The sequence below is a fragment of the Episyrphus balteatus genome, chromosome 2, assembly GCF_945859705.1.
Source record: "Episyrphus balteatus chromosome 2, idEpiBalt1.1, whole genome shotgun sequence".
NCBI classification, from domain to species: domain Eukaryota; kingdom Metazoa; phylum Arthropoda; class Insecta; order Diptera; family Syrphidae; genus Episyrphus; species Episyrphus balteatus.
In genome coordinates, this window is record NC_079135.1 from 40489994 (window position 1) to 40508633 (window position 18640).

The window sequence follows — 18640 nt, forward strand, 5'->3', positions numbered from 1 at the left end:
AAGTCGAAGACAAAAGTCGACGACTAAAGTCGAAGACAAAAGTCGACGACTCATGTCGGTGACTAAAGTCGGCAACTAAAGTCGAAGACAAAACTGGTGCAAAGCTCACATATTTACAAATAGCCACATCCATGTTTGATTCGAAGTTGACCCGCAGCTAATCCACCGAAATCGGTGGGTTAAATTCCTGATCCGAGGCTAAACCACGTTAGTACAACTGGCCCTAAGATATTTATTGCATTTGTTGGCACATGCGTACTGCATGCAAGCAAGGCTATAACTTTGTTACTCGACGCATATGGTAGCTATGGAAGCTTCTCTTACTTTATTTAATCAATACCTTTTTTAAATAAAAAAATATAAAAAAATCATTTTAAACTTCTGAAAAAAGGTCTTATCTTTTCTATTTAAATAAATAAAAATAAATTGTGGGAAATATGTCACTGGTGTACATAACATACCACAATGAAAATATTCACGATATTGAAAAACCAACATCAGCTGAAAAACATTATAAATTTCCAAAATATATTTCCATTCATCGTGAATCGGTTAAAAATCCTCCAATCAATCAAATCGAGTGCCAAGGAAAGAAAATCATATCTGCATCAAGAAAATATTCCCATAAAACATTAGGCTACGCTGAAACTCCATTGGATGATCCTTCAAAGTTCTTGAAGAAAAACGGCGGTATTAAATGGCAACGTTTGAATGATCACGTTTGTCCTCCCAGCAAAGAATTGCCACCAATTCCAAAGAAGGAAAATAAACACGAAAACGCTTCAAATGAAGTAAATTTTATCAAGAAGAATATCAAACGAGTGAAGACTGCAACACCACAACGTGTAACTCCCAAATATGTTGATACCGCTGTAGGTGAACGACATAATTTAGATGGAACTGGTCTTGTCCCGAAGCATGTATTGTCGAAAAAATTCGGAAAAACTCCGACATATTTAAATGGGATTAGAAAAGCACTCGAAGAAAATAAGTGCTACAAGCTTAAGGAACCAAATGAAGTCGCTCATGGTGTTCAAATTCTTAGCAATGCTGATCGGAATGCAATTTTAATGGTATGCTTAGTACTAAAGTGTGTTTTGATAGTTATTGATTTGAGTTTTTTTTTTCTGTAGGGCTTGCGTGAAAATCATTCAGAATTGGAGAAAACTTATCAGCTTTTACCTATTTTTACTGATACTCATTCAAAGAAACAACGAAAGGCAAAACTTGAGCAAGAACTGAAGCGCTTAGAACAAGACATACTTTTAATGGAGTCTAATCCAGTAATTTTGATTTGTGATGATTGATAAATCAAATAATGTAAAATTGCGATTGAATGGCATGAAATAAAAGACTATACAAAAATAATTTTGAGGATACTCTTTTGATTTTTTTATGATTTTCATTATCTTCATAGAGAGATCATAGTAACAAAGTTTTTATGCATTTATATTATTGTTTTAAATGACTTATCTTCTGTTAAAACATAAGTGAGATACAGCCTTTTTCATTTGGAATTGGTTTATATAAATGATTTGAAATTGTCTATAAATACTGAATTGGTCTATTATTCTTTTCTTTCTTTCTATTTCTCATTACTAGTGTCTTGTTAGCTGCATCTAAAACACCCTCGATCTTAGAGGTAATATTGTTAAAAAAGGAGTAAAATGGAAAAAATAGAGAAAAAAGGTTACGCATACACCACAGTGACCGTTTAAATATAAATTTAAAAAAATTATAAGAAAATAAATTACATATATCTGATTTTGAATCGAAAATAGTTGACTTTCGTTAAATTTTTAGTGAACTTTAAAATAATACTGTTAGGCATCATTTGGGATTTTTTTTTATGATGTTAAGATCCCGGATGTGTTTGCAAGAATATGATATACTATGTCTTCGTCTATAATTTTGCGTTAATGTATTGCTTTTGTCGAATTGTAAAGTGTTTTCTCTCAAAGTGTGTACAAAAAGTTTGGTTTGTGGTCTGACGGTTATGAAAACACACTTATTGTGGTGGCTACCAGGCTTTAAAATTCTTATATTGAATTGTTTACTGTTCTATGATGTGTCATTATCACGCAAAAATGATGGCTGCTGACTTGAACATGTGTTTTTTTTTAAGTACCCTACAACTGCTGATGTTAGTCTTTACTAAGAGGTGGTATTTCGGATATATTTCAAGCGGTTGTAAGCTTCACACTCAGTCTGAGGCTTTTGTTTTTAGTATTATTTGGTCTAAGGCCTCTTCGAACATCCAAAATTTTAATTTTTTTTTCGTAGAAGAGAGCGACCATGAGATATTAAAAAAATTCCTCACCCTTACAAATTTAGTGGGTACCAAAAATGTCTTTGGGCAGAAAAATAATTTCTGTTTACTTGTGTTTTGACTCAAAAAAAGTATAATTTTTTATCGAATTCCACTTTAAATATGAAATTGTGAAAGTGAACTTCTTCCCGACTCATCTAAAGTTTTGACAGATTTTTTAATTTAATGCACAAATGTGGGGAACCAAATTTGGTCTTTAATTATTGAGGAGCTTTTGCCACCTTTAGTCATACAAATTGTTCGATGCATCATTAAATTTGGCGCTTACGATAATTTGGCGGTTCGGTGATTAAAAAAAAAACAGACTATTGAAATTGTAGGCTATAGGTTTTAAGGGGCACAAACTTTCCAAAAAAAAAACAACGAAATGAAATTATTTCGAGTATCTTTTCAGCTGCCAGAGGCGTACGTTGAGTTGCCGAGGCCCCGGGGCAAGACTAAATTTTGGGATTCCTTTGATATAGAAAATAAGAACAAACAAAAAAGTACGTATTCGCCCAACTTTTTTTTGGGACACTGAGGTATCATTTGTTAGTCTCTAAGATTTTTCAAGTAAAATTTTTTGGGGCCCTAAGACAATATATAATTTATTGTTTTTGGCCCCCCTGAGGTTTTATATTTAATGCTATATTATGTGGCTGACAACCAATTTATTATGCATTAAACTGAAGAATACAATTTGTCTTTCTTGTGTCCCAAGTGATTCATATTCATGTCAAATATTTTATCTTTTTGCTTCTTTACTTTTATGAGTAAGGAACTTTCTGCACTGTCTCCATTCGGGACCCTGGCGTGTCGGGGGCCCCGGGGCATAGCCGTAGCTAGGATTTCATTTCGGGGGGGGGTTAGCTCAGACCAAACAAAATTTTTTTTTTAGAAATCACAATACTTTGTATCAACTATATGTAACTGCAGTCGATTCTAAATCCCGCTAAATCAAATAGTCATTTGAACTGTGTAGAAGCGAAAAATTTGCCAATATCCTTTTTAAGTATTTTTTAGGAGAGGAATTCGTAGTTAAAAGTTTGAAAAAGCCCTGCTTACGGTAAACGAATTTAAAAATGGCCGAATATTCAGCGTCATCTCTAGTTTTGTAGGTACAAAGAGTGATAAGTTGGTTGATATAAATTGCGAGCGTCAGCGAGCAAGAAAATTTTTTTTAAGAAACAAATTTTAACCATTCTAAGGCTTTATAAAAAAAATTATTTCGTACAATTTAATATATAAAACATTGAAAAATGGACTTTTTCTTGCACTGAAATTTGTAGCAGAAAATTGACAGGTACATTCTATCTATTGAGTTCTAAATGAAATGAAATACTTAAAAACCAAAATTTTAAATAATCCAAGTTGTTTGACATGAGCTAATTACACTGGTCAACAAGGTTTTTGTTACAGAAACCAGGGTATACTTTTCTATAGGCTGAGCTCGAATCCGAAGTCAGAAAAATTCTATCACATCACGTTTTGGAGATATTCCCGTTAGAAAATCGAAAATGCCGATTTTTACCAGTTTTCAAAGTTATTTTTTAGCGTTTACTTATTTTTTTTAAATTAAATTTGTAACAGTTTCTAAAAGAATTGTGTCAAAATTTGAAAGCGATTGGTACAGAACTTTTCGATATTTGCTATTAAAAGCAAATAAATATGAGATGCCCCAAACACTTTGATTTCAAGGTTTGATTTCTCGAGGAAGAAAATAGATTTTTAAAAGATTTAAACGGATTTAGAGAGACAAAACTTAATTCTTTTAGAAACTGTTACAAATTCAATTTTAAAGAAAAATAAGTAAACGCTAAAAAATAACCCTGAAAACTGGTAAAAAGCGGCATTTTCGATTTTCTAACGGGAATATCTCAAAAACGTGATGTGATCGAATTTTTTTGACTTCGGTTTCGAGCTCAGCACCAAAAAAAAAATATAGAAGAGTATACCCTGGTTTCTGTATCAAAAAAGAAGTTTAATTTTGTTGACCAGTGTTATACTTCACTTTGAAATTTAACAATAAACTGAAATTGTTTAATTTTATAATTTGAAACAAAAGAATAACGAAATGTTGTAAATACAGTGCTTTGCAAAAGTATAATCGCACCATATAAAAATGCTATTTATATAAAACCGAGTATTGCAGCAACACCCTACTATATTTTTTATTAAAGGGGATCAAAAAACAAGAATATTGAGAAGAACAAAATGTCCCGTTACTTTCTCTTATAATATTTAGAAATAAAAACAAGTTTTTCTTCCATTGCAAAAGTATAATTGCATTTTTTTTATTTTGAGTATGGCCAACAAGGTTTTTGTTACAGAAACCAAGATATACTTTTCTAAAGGTTTTTTTATGTGCTGAGCTCGAATCCGAACTCAGAAAAATTCTATCACATCGCGTTTTTGAGATATTCCCGTTAGAAAATCGAAAATCCCGCTTTTTACCAGTTTTCGAGGTTATTTCCTAGCGTTGGTAGGTACTACAGTCTCTGAATAAATCGATACATTTATTTTCGCTTACATACTGGATTTAAGGTTAACATAGAACAAAAGTGGGTAATAAGCAACTGAAGATATCTCGGACAGTAGAAAAGATGTCTGAAAGATTTAAATAAAATTAAAGGTAATATTTCCCGTCTTTGGATTCGAGTTCGGCCACCGAAACCCTTTGAAAAGGCATAGTTTAGTCTCGGCACCAAAAACCCTGCATAAGAACTTGTGGCATTTAAAGGGTTCTTAAAAGAGCATTTTAAGGTGTTAACATAGTGCCTAAGGAAATGGTCAAAGAGATAAAAACTCTTTGTAATGGACCAAACAATTTTTGGTTTCTTTTATACAAACTTCATCAACAGCTTCTTCAACGATGCAAAATTGGTAGTAATTTTAAGGGAGATTTTCATATAGGTAATCAAATTACTAAAATACAAAACCAAATCATTTAGTGCTGCACATATTAGACTTGTATAATGTATATGTTTATAATATAGGTATCTTTTGATTTTCTGAAAAAAAATTTCGGGGGGGGTTAAACACCCAAACCCCCCCCCCCCTAAATACGGCTATGCCCCGGGGCACCGCCTTGATTGCCCCAATGGTGTGAACGCCCCTGCAGCTGCTATTTGATATGTAATACATATGTAATACAAAAAGAGAAGCACCTTTAGTTTACTAGGAGTGGATTTTAGCCCCCAGTGTAGAAGATGTTGAGGAACCTTTTATAAAGATTGAAGAACTTTTTTAAAGTAAGTATTTTTTTATTCCTCTTCTTTTTAAAAGTGGTTTTGTGTATGGCTTTTTCAATATAAAACTTCTTTTTAAAGTTACAAAAACAAACAAACAAAAAAAAAACTCATTTTTATTTATGTTTATTGATACAAAATAATTTTTGTTAACTTGACTACATATATTCTTCCATCATTTTCTTAATTTAATTTCGTCAACTTACTTCAAATATTCATGGCGTGCAATTCTTTTGAATACAAGTCACTTGAGAACGCTTGCACTTGCAACTGGTACATTCATCCTGATCCCATGATTCATTATTCAAACGAACTTTTCCAGACTCATCAATACAAAATGGTTTCTTATTCGTTTTAATAACTTCATTCTTCAACGCTGAATTACAAGTCTTTTCAATATTTTCAATCTTATTTTGAAGATAATTCAATTCATCTTGAAAACTGCTAATGATTCCTTCCAAACCCACAATTCTCTCATAATTCATATCCCAATGATCTTCGTTGATGTCATCCCTGATCACCATATTATCTGATAAAGATCTCTTATGTCGTTTCGGGTATGTCTCTGGCACATAACTTTTCAGTAATGGAGGAAGTGCATCACAACTTCCACAATCTTGCCAAAAGTATAAATTTATACCATGAATATCAAGACAGCTCTTAAAACCTCCTTGTTCCTTTGGAAGATAGAATACATTTTCAGTTATTTCATTGATATTGTCACCATTGTCACAAAGAACACGTGCCAAATTAGCTTGTTTAATCTGCTGAAGTTGTTCAGGTAGAAAAACTGAAGGATTTTCATAGAAAAATCGATCTCCATCTCGGAGTCTTCGAAATTGATCAACTATCAAACATTGGAAGAGTGGTCCAATTTTTCCACCCTCAACAGGATCTTCAAGTATTCCTCCAACAAATATATCGATGTTATCAGGATGACCGTAGAGTTTTTCCATCTTTCTTCTTACTTCTGTATCACTGATTTCTTTGGCAAGGTCATCGAAAGTCATTGCTACAGTCAAATTGCAGAATTTTCGATACATGTTGTATCCGGGAATACCATGATCTCGTCCTCGTTGAACATTCATGGCTGCCAAGTCAAGAGCAACAGCATGTTGGGTAAGGAACAACTTCTCGGTCAACTCAGTATTTAAATTTTGATCGGGTTTCTTTAACTTGGCAGCAGTTGTAAACATACCACGCAACAAAGGATCCACACCACCTTCATAAGCTATTCTCCAAGGGGCGAAAAATGCTTTATGTAATGGAAGATGTCCTTGCGGAATGGGCTGATAAGTTTCGTTGACTCGGTGAAGTATTGGATTGATGAGAGTATGACCAAATCGAAATGCTGCAGTGGCAAATTCGTTGGCAATTGATGGATTGATCGATGGGTTATAACCTTTGTATTCACCCAGTTTTTCCATTCCACTTGGACCCACTACGATAGGAAGCCATTGATTAAAAGTTATGTGTTGCATCTGAGCTCCAACAATTTTTCTAGCTTCTTGGTATAGAGTATCACCATCCCAATGAGGGTTTATCTCCTTAAGTTTCAAGGCTATTCTGTTATGTTCTCTCATCCAAATGGTGTGCATGGCTAATAGACCCACCTGTTCATTGGCTCTAATATCTCCGGCTACAAAACAATTCATATTATTATCGTTTAAGTTCCTGCGACAATCGATTCCATCTTGTGGAGCTGCAAATGGTAACATATCCTTCTGGTGGGGGAAATGGACACCAGTTCGGAGCAAACCTTCGTCGGTGGTAAGATTCCTAAGTTCATGGGAAAACTCCTGGGTAAAACCGTATACTTGGGAAGCATCAATGTATGAGGTCAATTGGTTAATTTGTTCTCTTGGCTGAACAGCATCAAAGAATACCGAAGTCATTCCTGAGCCACAAATGGCACTGGATCGAATCAAATCTATACATCTCCTATTCTTAACACGTGGATCATCTGGTGGAACTTCCATGGGATAGCATGGAGGTGCAAATTCACAAGTTTTCTTACAGTCAATACCATCCCAACTCTCCGAACTTACCGAAGGAATAGCATGGTCCAAGTCATGATCCACAAATTGACCCCATTGCATAACCATGTGAGTTATATGTTCATCTGGAGTAATCTCTTTTGTAGAGATCAAAGTTGTGGAGACTAATCGTGCACTGGGCTTCTCAAAACCTGCATACAGTTTACCCTTCATCCATCCAATAGGCATACTGAAACCATTTTCGTAAATTGGTTTTTCTATGCGCCGAAAAGCAGTTAGCGATGCACCCCAAGTTGGATTGTTAAGATTGTTACATGTACCATCGACACTTCGGTACTTGGAATGATAACACATATCTGTACAATTTGGCATTTCACGATGTTCCATGCAACCAGAAAGTTCGGCAACAAGACGTAAATGTTCTCGAGATAGAAGATCTTTGAATTCATATTGGCTACTGCTAATCGAAAGATTGTGACCCTCCTGAACATGTTTTCGAATGTTTACCAAAGTTCTTTCATAAATTTCAGCTGCACGAGCAAGTTGTCGTGCTTCGCCTTTTGGAAAACGGAATAGTCTCAATAGATCACCATGATGCAGTGGATTACTTGGTTTTCGATCCGAAAATAAAGACTCAATAGTATTATTGATTGATAAATCAATTTCTCGGGCAGCTTCTGCAAAAGCTACTCGAACAAATCTATCACCAGGAGCAAGAGCATCGTTGCTTCTAGAAATTGAAGAAAAACAATTAAAGTTATGCAATTAAATCCAATTTAGTGAAAGAAAACTTACTTGATTGTAACAAAACCCGATGCAGTTGCTCGACCGTGTTCGTTCTTAATCGAACATTCGTAACGCCCCGTATCAGCAAGTGTGGCATTTTTAACATATAAACTTCCGGAAAGGCTTATTTGGAAGCGTTCATTTTCTGTTATCAGGCGTCCATCTTTTTGCCATTTGATCTAGTGAAGATAAAGTGGCTATTTATTGAATGTACAAAAAAATGGATTAAAGAAAAAGTGAGTGGCAAGAAGTGCGACAAATGCGTTAAATACGATAACTGCGTCAAGTTTGATAAGTGCGTCTACAAGTGCGAAAATACGTTCAAACAAACGCGAAAAGTCAGTCAACTGTGTAAAGACGCGCTTCAAATGCATTATAACGCTTTTTAAATAACGCACTTTAAATAAAATAAATTGCACGACTGTGGTCGCACGTACTTGCTCTTATGCTTAAAGTAACTATAATGTTAAAGCTATTTATTCAAGAAATTTAAAATTTGATATTTTGAAGAAATTTCATAAGTAGTATAAAAAAATTAAATCTGTTTTTATAATTAATTAAACTCCGTTTTAAATTATCTTAAAAAAAAAAAACAAATATGCCATTTTATTTCTTGTATAAAAAGGTATTTTTAGAAAAAAATTTTCGAAAATTGTAGGAGCCGTTTTTTAAAAAAATAAATTTTTATATATAAAATTTTTTAACATTTTTCAAAAAAAAAGTTGGTATGCCATTTTGAAGAAATAATTAATTTACACATAAAAACTAAATTTCAAAATTTTTCATTGATCCGTTTTCAAAAAATTGATTTTTCAAAAAAAAAATTTGAAATATTTTTTAAAAATCCAAAAATGCGTTTTTTGAAAATTTTCTAAAATTTTAATATTATCTTTACTTACACACTTTTGTATAAAAATTTTCATTTAAATCGGGTTAATGTTGTACGAGATATTCAGAAACGAAAAAAACCGTTCTATGACAGGTACCGTTAATAACGGTACAAAATATATTTTTTTTATTTAAAAAGTTGGCTCTTATATGTAGTACTAAACACAAAAATTTTAATCAAAATCGTTAGAGCCGTTTTTGAAAAAAATTAACTTTTCTATTTCCGTTATATGGCAGGTACCGTTAGTTTTGGTCATAAAAAAAAATTTCAATTTCCCCTCTAGGGAATCACCAAAAACTGCTAACTACCAAGTTTGAAGAAAATCACTTCACTCGTTTAGGGTGCAGCTCCAGATAGAGACAGACACACAGACAGACAGACAGACAGACAGACAGACAGACAGACAGACAGACAGACAGATAGACAGACAGACAGACAGACAGACAGACAGACAGACAGACAGACAGACAGACAGACAGACAGACAGACAGACAGACAGACAGACAGACAGACAGACAGACAGACAGACAGACAGACAGACAGACAGACAGACAGAATTGCCGGACCCACTTTTTTGGCATTCTCCATCATCGTAATGTCATGTAAAATTGTTATCTCAAGTTCGATTTTTTTTACGAATCCTAAACTTGCCCTATAGTACCTATATCGCAAGTAAAAAGACACGCTTCAAGTCCAATAAAATGAGGTTCTCATGTGAAAAGGCGCACTTCAAACCCAAAAAGACGTAGGTCAAATGCAAAAAGACGCGCGTTAAATGCGAAAAGACTTGCGTCAAATGCGTGGAGACGTGTTTTAAATATGAAAAGACGCGAGATGCGTTATAACGCGCTTTAAATCCAATAAGCGCGTCATATACAAAAAGACGTGCGTTTAATGCGAAAACACGAGTGCCAAATGCTAAAAGACACGCTTAAAATCCAGTTAAATGAGGTTCTCATGTGAAAAGACGCACGTCAATTGCGAAAAGACGTGCGTCAAATGCGTTACGACGCGCTTCAAATGCGAAAACACGACCTTCAAATCCAAAGAGACGTAAGTTAAAGAAAATAAATTGCACGACTGGGGTCGCACGTACTTGCTCTTATGCTTAAAGTAACTATAATGTTAAAGCTTTTTATTCAAGAAATTTAAAATTCGATATTTTGAAGAAATTTCATAAGTAGTATAAAAAAATTAAATCTGTTTTTATAATTAATAAAACTCCGTTTTAAAATATCTTAAAAAAAAAAAAAACAAATATGCCATTTTATTTCTCGTATAAAAAGGTATTTTTAGAAAAAAAATTTTGAAAATTGTAGGAGCCGTTTTTTAAAAAAATAATTTTTTATATATAAAATTTTTTAACATTTTTCAAAAAAAAAGTTGGTATGCCATTTTGAAGAAATAATTAATTTACACATAAAAACTAAATTTCAAAATTTTTCATTGATCCGTTTTCAAAAAATTGATTTTTCAAAAAAAAAAATTTTGAAATATTTTTTAAAAAACCAAAAATGCTTTTTTTGAAAATTTTCTAAAATTTTAATATTATCTTTACTTACACACTTTTGTATAAACATTTTCATTTAAATCGGGTTAATTTTGTACGAGATATTCAGAAACGAAAAAAACCGTTCTATGACAGGTACCGTTAATAACGGTACAAAAAATATTTTTTTTATTTAAAAAGTTGGCCCTTATGTGTAGTATTACACACAAAAATTTTAATCAAAATCGTTAGAGCCGTTTTTGAAAAAAATTAACTTTTCTATTTCCGTTATATGGCAGGTACCGTTAGTTTTGGTCATAAAAAAAAAATTTCAATTTCCCCTCTAGGGAATCACCAAAAACTGCTAACTACCAAGTTTGAAGAAAATCACTTCACTCGTTTAGGCTGCAGCTCCAGATAGAGACAGACGGACAGACAGACAGACAGACAGACAGACAGACAGACAGACAGACAGACAGACAGACAGACAGACAGACAGACAGACAGACAGACAGACAGACAGACAGACAGACAGACAGACAGAATTGCCGGACCCACTTTTTTGGCATTCTCCATCATCGTAATGTCATGTAAAATTGTTATCTCGAGTTCGATTTTTTTTACGAATCCTAAACTTGCCCTATAGTACCTATATCGCAAGTAAAAATGACGCGCGTCAACTACGAAAAGACTTGCGTTAAATATGTGAAGATATGAAGACGATCGTCAAATGCGTTATGATGCACTTCAATTCCAAAATGAAGCGCAGTAAATAGCTGGGATATATAAACAGTAATAAGGCACTTAAATGTGACGTGACGGTATTTTTGACTGTGTGACCCTGACCGTCCAATGTACATATAAAAACGAAAAAGAAACAAATTATACCTGCACAGAATCATCATCTCCCTTACATGGCAGCTCAATAGTTGTTCCAGAAAATGCTTCCAAATCATATGGAGCAAATAAAATCCGTGGTGGACTGTGATCACTTTCTACAGAAATCGTTGCTTTCGATTTTGATTCACCATTTTCATTCATCGCAATGCAAGTGTAAATGCCAGAGTCAGTATTTTCAGCATCCTTAATAATCAATTCGGTGTTTTCATTATCCAAAGTGATTCGCTCATTCGGTATTATTGCTTGATCATTAAATGTCCAGGATATTGATGGGAGTGGATGTCCTTCAGCATCACATTCGAGTTCGATATTTTGTCCATACTTGACCGTCTGACTTTGTGGTGCCAAAATGAAAACAGGCAGTTCTAAAAATTCGAAAATATGAAGTCGAAAAAATCAAATTAGATATGTGCAATGTGCCTTGTCCTTACCCTTAACTTCGACTTTAACCTTAGCTTGAACACTTCCAAAAGCGTTACTAGCTATACATTTGTAAGTTCCTGATGATCTCAAAGTAGCTTCAGATATTTCTAAGCTTCCATTTGAAAGAACTCTTGTTGTTTGTGTTGACTGAGACACTTGACGGCCATTAAAATACCATTGTATTTCTGGAACTGGGAAACCAGAAGCTGTACAATCTAGAACGGTAAAATCATCGATACCAACAATTGTATCTTTTGGCTGATGGACAAATTGAGGTGGTTCTTGACGAAGAACTTCATTGGTATTGACAATCATTCTAATTGGCTGAGATTTGGTTTCGCCAATATCATTCCGACCAATGCATTCATAGATACCAACATCATTGTTGTCAACGGATCTTATTTGTAGATTTCCTGAGTCTAGAATTTGCATTCTTGGTGAATAGTCGTCGGAGATTTCGTTTGTGTTATGCATCCATACGACTTCTGGTTCGGGATCACCAATCACTGTGCAGGGAAGTTCGACTGTTTGTCCGAAATATGTTTGCATGTCATGGGGTTCTTCAATCATTTGAGGTTTCGCTACAAAATAAGTTCAAATTTAATGAAGGAAGATAAAAAATTCCTCTATGAAAATTCGTGAATCAGCAAGTCTTCAACTCTGATTATTCCTTTCCGATAAATTATTATACTTACTGCAGTGAAAGTCCTGTTCTGTCAGGGCTATAAATGATTTTTGATGAAGATTGCTTGGAGCTTCGCATGTTAGTGATATTGACAAATATTCTCTAGTATTCTTTTTCAATGTTACCAATGAACCAACTCCACAATCACAATTTATAGGATTATTGTCCAATCTCAAGCGTTTTAAGCTGACCAAATTATCGAATATTCCAACTGGAAGACTTGTCAACTTGTTGCCAAAAAGGAACCTTAGTTAAAAATTTAGAAGAATTTTTATTATGTGTGCCTACTAATCAAAACCTAGTTTACTTACAATCTGTTAACTCTCGATAGATCATCAAATGTTGATGGTTCAAGTTGCCAAATATCATTGTTTTCCAAAAATCTTTAAAATTAAGTTTTAAATATTTATATTTATTATTCTGACAATAATATATGGTACTTACAGTCCTTCCAAAAAGTCCAGTCCCTTAAATGATCCTGGTGCAATTTGACTGATCCGGTTATTATTAAGATACAAATATTTAAGGGCAATCAATCCAGTCAGAGAGTCTTCTTTAATAAAACCAATTTCATTTTCACTTAAGAAAATTGTATGAACTTGATTTAGGCCAGCAAAAGCATTAGATGGTATAGACTGCAAGCTATTATATCGAAGATCTCTGAAATAAAATTATGATGAATAACTACAGAAATAATCGGTCCATTTATATACTCGTATCTCCACTAAATTTAAATTGTTTATCATCGCTATTTTTTGCGGAGAATTCAGTTTTACAAGATTAACTTAAAAGAGATGGAAAGGGGTTCCTACGATTGTAAATGTCCTTAATTTAAACAAAATGGTTGCAAATTCTAAACAACATACGACACCAAGAAACCCTCAACGAGAGTATAGTATCAGTTCCGAAACTACTTTTCAGAGGATGTGCAGAAGAGGTGATACACGAAGATATTTCTCAACGCCTAAGACATTATTAAGCATTCTGGTACCTAAGAAACTAATTCTTAAGTTGGTGGTCTAAAATGGTTTCCACAAATGTAATACACATCGTGACCACACACAATTAAGAGTCTTGCCAATTTTTAAATAACCAACATTTTAGTACGTTCACGGAGAAAAACACCACCTAAAAACAAGTGGATTTCAGCATGGTTCTTTGCCAAGATGATTCCGTCTTAAATTAAGCGGAAATCCACTTAATTTAAGATGAAAATCATCTTATTTTTATGTCACAAGATAAGAAGATTTCCATCTTGAATTAAGTGGATTTCCGCTTAAGACGGAAGATAGCTTTGCAAAAAATCATGCAGAAATCCGCATTAAAAAATACCTTGAAATCATGTATCATATGTGTATATAATACCATAGCCTATTTTTGCTAATTTTGAAAATCTCCATTTCGCGATTTGACCTTGAAATCGCGAAAGCGGACATGAGATTTTTCTAGACTTTTGAGATATGTTATAGAATGGCAAAAGGAAAATATTGAGCAAAAAAAATTTCTACTAACATTCATTCCGAGATTTACCCCTTTTTTCTCCTTATTTTACTGTATTAAAAATTGAAAATGTAATTCACTCTATCGGCTTGGGAAAAAAACCATCAAAATCGCAGATCTTCGACCGGTTTCGAGATATGCCATTTTTGTAAGCTTAATTTACTCACTACTTATGTTTTTCTTTCTTTGTTACTAACTGGCCAACAATTATTAATTTGTTTATTCGTTAAGGAGACTCACTAGATTAACAAAAAAAAAAAACACAAAATTGAGTTTGAGATTAAAAACTTAAAAAAATTGAGAATCTTGTAATATTTTTTTTTATTTAGTTTGGAGGCGTAACATTCCTGGTGCTCCCAAACGTTACATCATAGTACTCTTGTAAAGTCATCAAATCATACTAGAGTTCGAACTTAGCAGACAAAAAAAATAAGCTCATTAGTAAAATAAATATCTAATCAAAAATCAAATTTTTTTTTCTAATATGTATGATTTGATTATAATCGGTAATTACACAGAGAAAAATATGACCCGCTAAAAACTAACAGATTGCCATATTGTTTTACCGTCCATACATTTCATAAGGAAATCTTATTAAAATCAACGATTAATAAGGTTTTTTTAAGGAGATTTCTTATTGTTTTTATAGAGAAAATCTTATTAAAATTTGACTGAAAAGTTGATTTTTTTTGCAACTTAGCACTAGAACAAAAATCGCGATCAATATTTTCATGGCAGGTTGGTTCAGGTGGTAAGGTGGGCGACTAATGATTTGAAGTCTCCAGTTCGATTCCCAGCCTGGTCATCGTTTTTTTTATTTTTTTGCAGATTTTAAAACAATAAGGAAAACCCGATTGTTTTAATAAGGTTTCCTTATTGGATGAAAACCATAGAGAAATCTTATTGTTTTTGTTCTATTTTATGTGGTCTATTTTTCTCTGTGTAGTAGCTCCACACTTATTTTTTATTTGTATTTTTTTTTCTGTTGACGTCTGTTGCAATTAAATCAAAATAAATCTCAGCTTATAGGCTCATGAAGTATACCTATCTACTTACAAAATAAATAGTCGCGTGCTCCTAAGCGTTGGCGTAATAAATCATAAAATGCCAAGATGTAACTAAAAAAATCTCTTTTTAGAATGCAATTATTCAATTAATGACAAATTCTCACTTGGCGATGACAGAATCTTGTGCAAAGAAAACGCATGTTGACATTGTTGATATTATTTGTTCATAACTTTAGTAAGAATGTGCAAAAAAATTGATCAAACAAAAAAACACCTAACATTGAAATTCTTTTGGTAAAACTATAGGCAAATATTGGTTTATGATTAAAACAAACATATTGAAAATATTTCATAACTATCCAAATATTCTATTCAACGTTTCGAACTTATATGGTTTGTGTTGGTTTTTTCATTAAAGTTTTAACATAATTTTCAATGCAAGCGGTCTTTCTAAAGGAAGATCTAACAATCGAACCGGTGTAGTTTGGTAAAAATCTAAAAAATTTTATAAAAATATATTTTTGGTTATATTTTTTCAAAGACCAGTAAAAATATGAAAAGAATATTTTCAAAAAAAAAGAATATTTTCAAAAAAAAAAAATTCAAAAATATCAATATCCTTTTCTTTCTCTCAAATTACTAAACTCTCAAGAATAAAAGGTTTAGCTTTCGTGTTTCACAAAACTTACTTGCAACTGATTTTCATAGCTTTTGGTTAGATCTTGGTCTTTTAAGAAAAACTTAAATTTTTTAAGGCATAGTTACAAATGAGGTTCCTAAACTTTAAATAATTTTTTTTTACTCACATGATGGCAGTATCCGATGGAATTCTTGGAATTTCTCGAAGCTGCATACGAACACATCTCACAGTTCTTTGAAAACAAGAACATCGATCAGGACAATCACTTACAGCAGAGAAACCGTCGAAAAATGAGGCAATTAATATCAACACCAGAAACACAGAAAAATTCCTCATGGTTAGATTTTTTTTTGATTCTTAATTTCAAAACTCGATTTTATAAAAATATCTTATTCAAAAACTGCATTCATTTTTTTGTATTCAAATAATCTCATCACATACGCGTTTCCGGCTCAGTTGTTCTTTTTTTAAATTTGATAAAAAATAAAATAAGTGAAACATAAATAACACCAGAAGAAAAGAACGAACTTAACAAATTACTTCTAAGGAAAGGCTTTATGTTACCATCCACAACACAGATCCAACTGATCCCGTGGTTCGCGCGTATATGCTACACGAATGTTCTGCCAAATTAGCTTTATACGGTTTTAGAAATAGTTAAATTATTGAAATTGATATCTTGCGCCGAATTTTATATTTATAAAACACAAAAACTAAGACGTGGATAGAATATTTAAGAAAGAAATTATATATCTACATAGAATATTATTTTTTTGTGATAAGACGTGACCCAAATGGGAATTGATATCTTAAAAAACTTCACAGTTTCTTGAGGCTGATGATGATGGTAGAATTTATTTTCAATTCTTAAAATAAAACTAATCTTCCGTCATGAAACCGTGCTCGTTGAGGATTCGCGAACTTCTGAAGCGAGCCTAAGTTGAGTATGATCTCAGATACTCTTGATTTTTTAAGAATGCATTTTAATTTCATAACAACGACAAGTCGTAAAGTGAATTCATTTGTATTTCTCTTAAACACACATTTTCTGTGATTTTTGTTTTCGCGGTTTATTTTGGAGATCCCTGGACGAACAAAAACAATGCAGCATAGAAAGGAAACATTTCTTGCTTATGAATATTTGTATTAAGCCTATTTTCAATGGCGGATCGGAGTTTTTTTTTCGAGGCCTTTAAGAAGATTTATTTGAGAAAAATTGTTGAGTGTACAAATCTTTATACTTTTTGCAATTTAATATGTTATAATCTTTTTTTGCAATTTTTGAAATTATGTCAAAATTTGTATGGTGCTTCCCAACTAACAATTTTACTTCCACAAGGGTCTAACGAAGCTGTTTTGATTTAAGAAATATTGCTTGTATACGACCATAGAGAAGCCCATCTGGCCCACCCGAGAAGCTTGATAGGCCTTAGAAGAGTCATATGCAAGTTGATTGGAGAGACTCATAACATGTCTTTAATGCCTTATAGAAACAACCAACATTTGAAATTTGAAAATGTGTATTATTGTTGCAGGCTTTTATTTTTATTTAGAAGCTCTGAGTAGACTTGTCGAAGGATTGTGAAAGTCTAAACGAGGTATATCCCAAATAGAATAAAGAAAAAAAAAATATTTTTTTTCATTTTATTTTTTTTTGTGTACCTATTACCATTTTATTTTTTCATTTTCTTATTCGATCCAGACAAGTTTTGCTTATGAAATTAAATTTCCAAACACAATTATATTGAGAAAAAAACTTCTTATTTACTTGACGCATTTTGCTGGATTTGAACCTCGTACATCCTGATTGATAGTCCGGTACCTTACCCATCGAGCTACTCAGGTATATAATAAAAGAGTTTCAAATTTGGACTAGTTGAAACCAGAGCTTCCTAAGGGCTTCAATTTAACTTCCTGATGAGTTGCACTATCTTTGGTGACCATTTGTGTTTTTTTTTTCAAAGTTATTATTTTTGGTTATTTTCTGTTTTTCTTTTTTATCTTGTAAAAAATTATTTAATAAAGACTAAATAATATTATATACTGATTGTCAAACCATGTCATTATTGAGAAGATGAAAGAGAATAACTTGTTACTCAAGAACAATTTTTTCTGGAATATCTGAAAAATTCGGTTTTTTTAGACTTTAGAGGTTTCACCCGGATGCCGTCAAACCCCATTTTTCCGAAGCAGAAAAAAAATCTTTAATTTTTTTGGGCTTTTGGCTTTTTCTTAAAAATTAGAGAATTATCTTTGTTTTAAACTTAGATAAAAAATCTAAAATGTCCATCACTATTTTATATTTAAATAAGTGGAAAAGATTAAAATATTGTTTTCCTTTCTTTTCCACTTACTTGAATATGAACTCCGAATTGGTCAGTAAACCATTTTTAATATCACTATTTTAAACCAATTACCGATATGAAAAGATTCACTTTTTCATTTATTTTTTTATAACAATAAATAAAAAAACCAAAAATGGTCACCATAATGGCACTTATCCAAATATTTCTTATTCTCATGAGTTTGCTTGACAGTTTAAAAAATTTAGCTTGTACTCACTTTCACAGGGCTTCTAGAAATAAAATTAGGGAGCCTAACTTCGCTTAGGCAAACTTATAAAATTAAATGCTTTTTACAATGTTTTGCTTGTACTTAAAGGACCTCTACAAATATAAATAAATATCCCCTAACTTCGCTAAGGCAAACATATAAAACTAAAAGCTTTTCGCGCATGCGCCGGAAACTGAACTTCTTTTTTTCTCACA

The 18640-nt window shown here is 32.6% G+C and overlaps 2 protein-coding genes across 2 annotated transcripts; one reads left to right on the top strand and one right to left on the bottom strand.

Moving 5' to 3' along the window:
- The first annotated feature begins 355 nt into the window (after window positions 1-355).
- LOC129911023 (enkurin) lies at window positions 356-1368 on the top strand. The gene is made up of 2 exons (XM_055988662.1): window positions 356-1073; window positions 1134-1368. Exons 1-2 carry the CDS (start codon window positions 438-440, stop codon window positions 1305-1307), a joined length of 810 nt encoding a protein of 269 aa, XP_055844637.1. The 5' UTR covers window positions 356-437; the 3' UTR covers window positions 1308-1368.
- A 4306-nt stretch (window positions 1369-5674) lies between these two features.
- Window positions 5675-16783, bottom strand: LOC129910058 (peroxidasin). The gene is made up of 8 exons (XM_055987302.1): window positions 16039-16783; window positions 13170-13385; window positions 13037-13108; window positions 12736-12971; window positions 12049-12621; window positions 11606-11982; window positions 8349-8518; window positions 5675-8283 (listed from the first exon to the last, which is right to left on the bottom strand). Exons 1-8 carry the CDS (start codon window positions 16206-16208, stop codon window positions 5772-5774), a joined length of 4326 nt encoding a protein of 1441 aa, XP_055843277.1. The 5' UTR covers window positions 16209-16783; the 3' UTR covers window positions 5675-5771.
- Window positions 16784-18640: the final 1857 nt, after the last annotated feature.

What these genes read in the sequence shown, in the direction of transcription:
- LOC129910058 (XM_055987302.1), bottom strand. Translation starts at nt 16,208, where the DNA reads ATGAGGAATTTTTCTGTGTTTCTGGTGTTGATATTAATTGCCTCATTT. An exon ending in CCATCGGATACTGCCATCAT is followed by an intron (nt 13,386 to 16,038) that starts GTGAGTAAAAAA and finishes ATTTTATTTCAG; the next exon opens with AGATCTTCGATATAATAGCT. An exon ending in GGTTAAAGTCGAAGTTAAGG is followed by an intron (nt 11,983 to 12,048) that starts GTAAGGACAAGG and finishes TCGAATTTTTAG; the next exon opens with AACTGCCTGTTTTCATTTTG.
- LOC129911023 (XM_055988662.1), top strand. Translation starts at nt 438, where the DNA reads ATGTCACTGGTGTACATAACATACCACAATGAAAATATTCACGATATT. An exon ending in ATCGGAATGCAATTTTAATG is followed by an intron (nt 1,074 to 1,133) that starts GTATGCTTAGTA and finishes TTTTTTCTGTAG; the next exon opens with GGCTTGCGTGAAAATCATTC.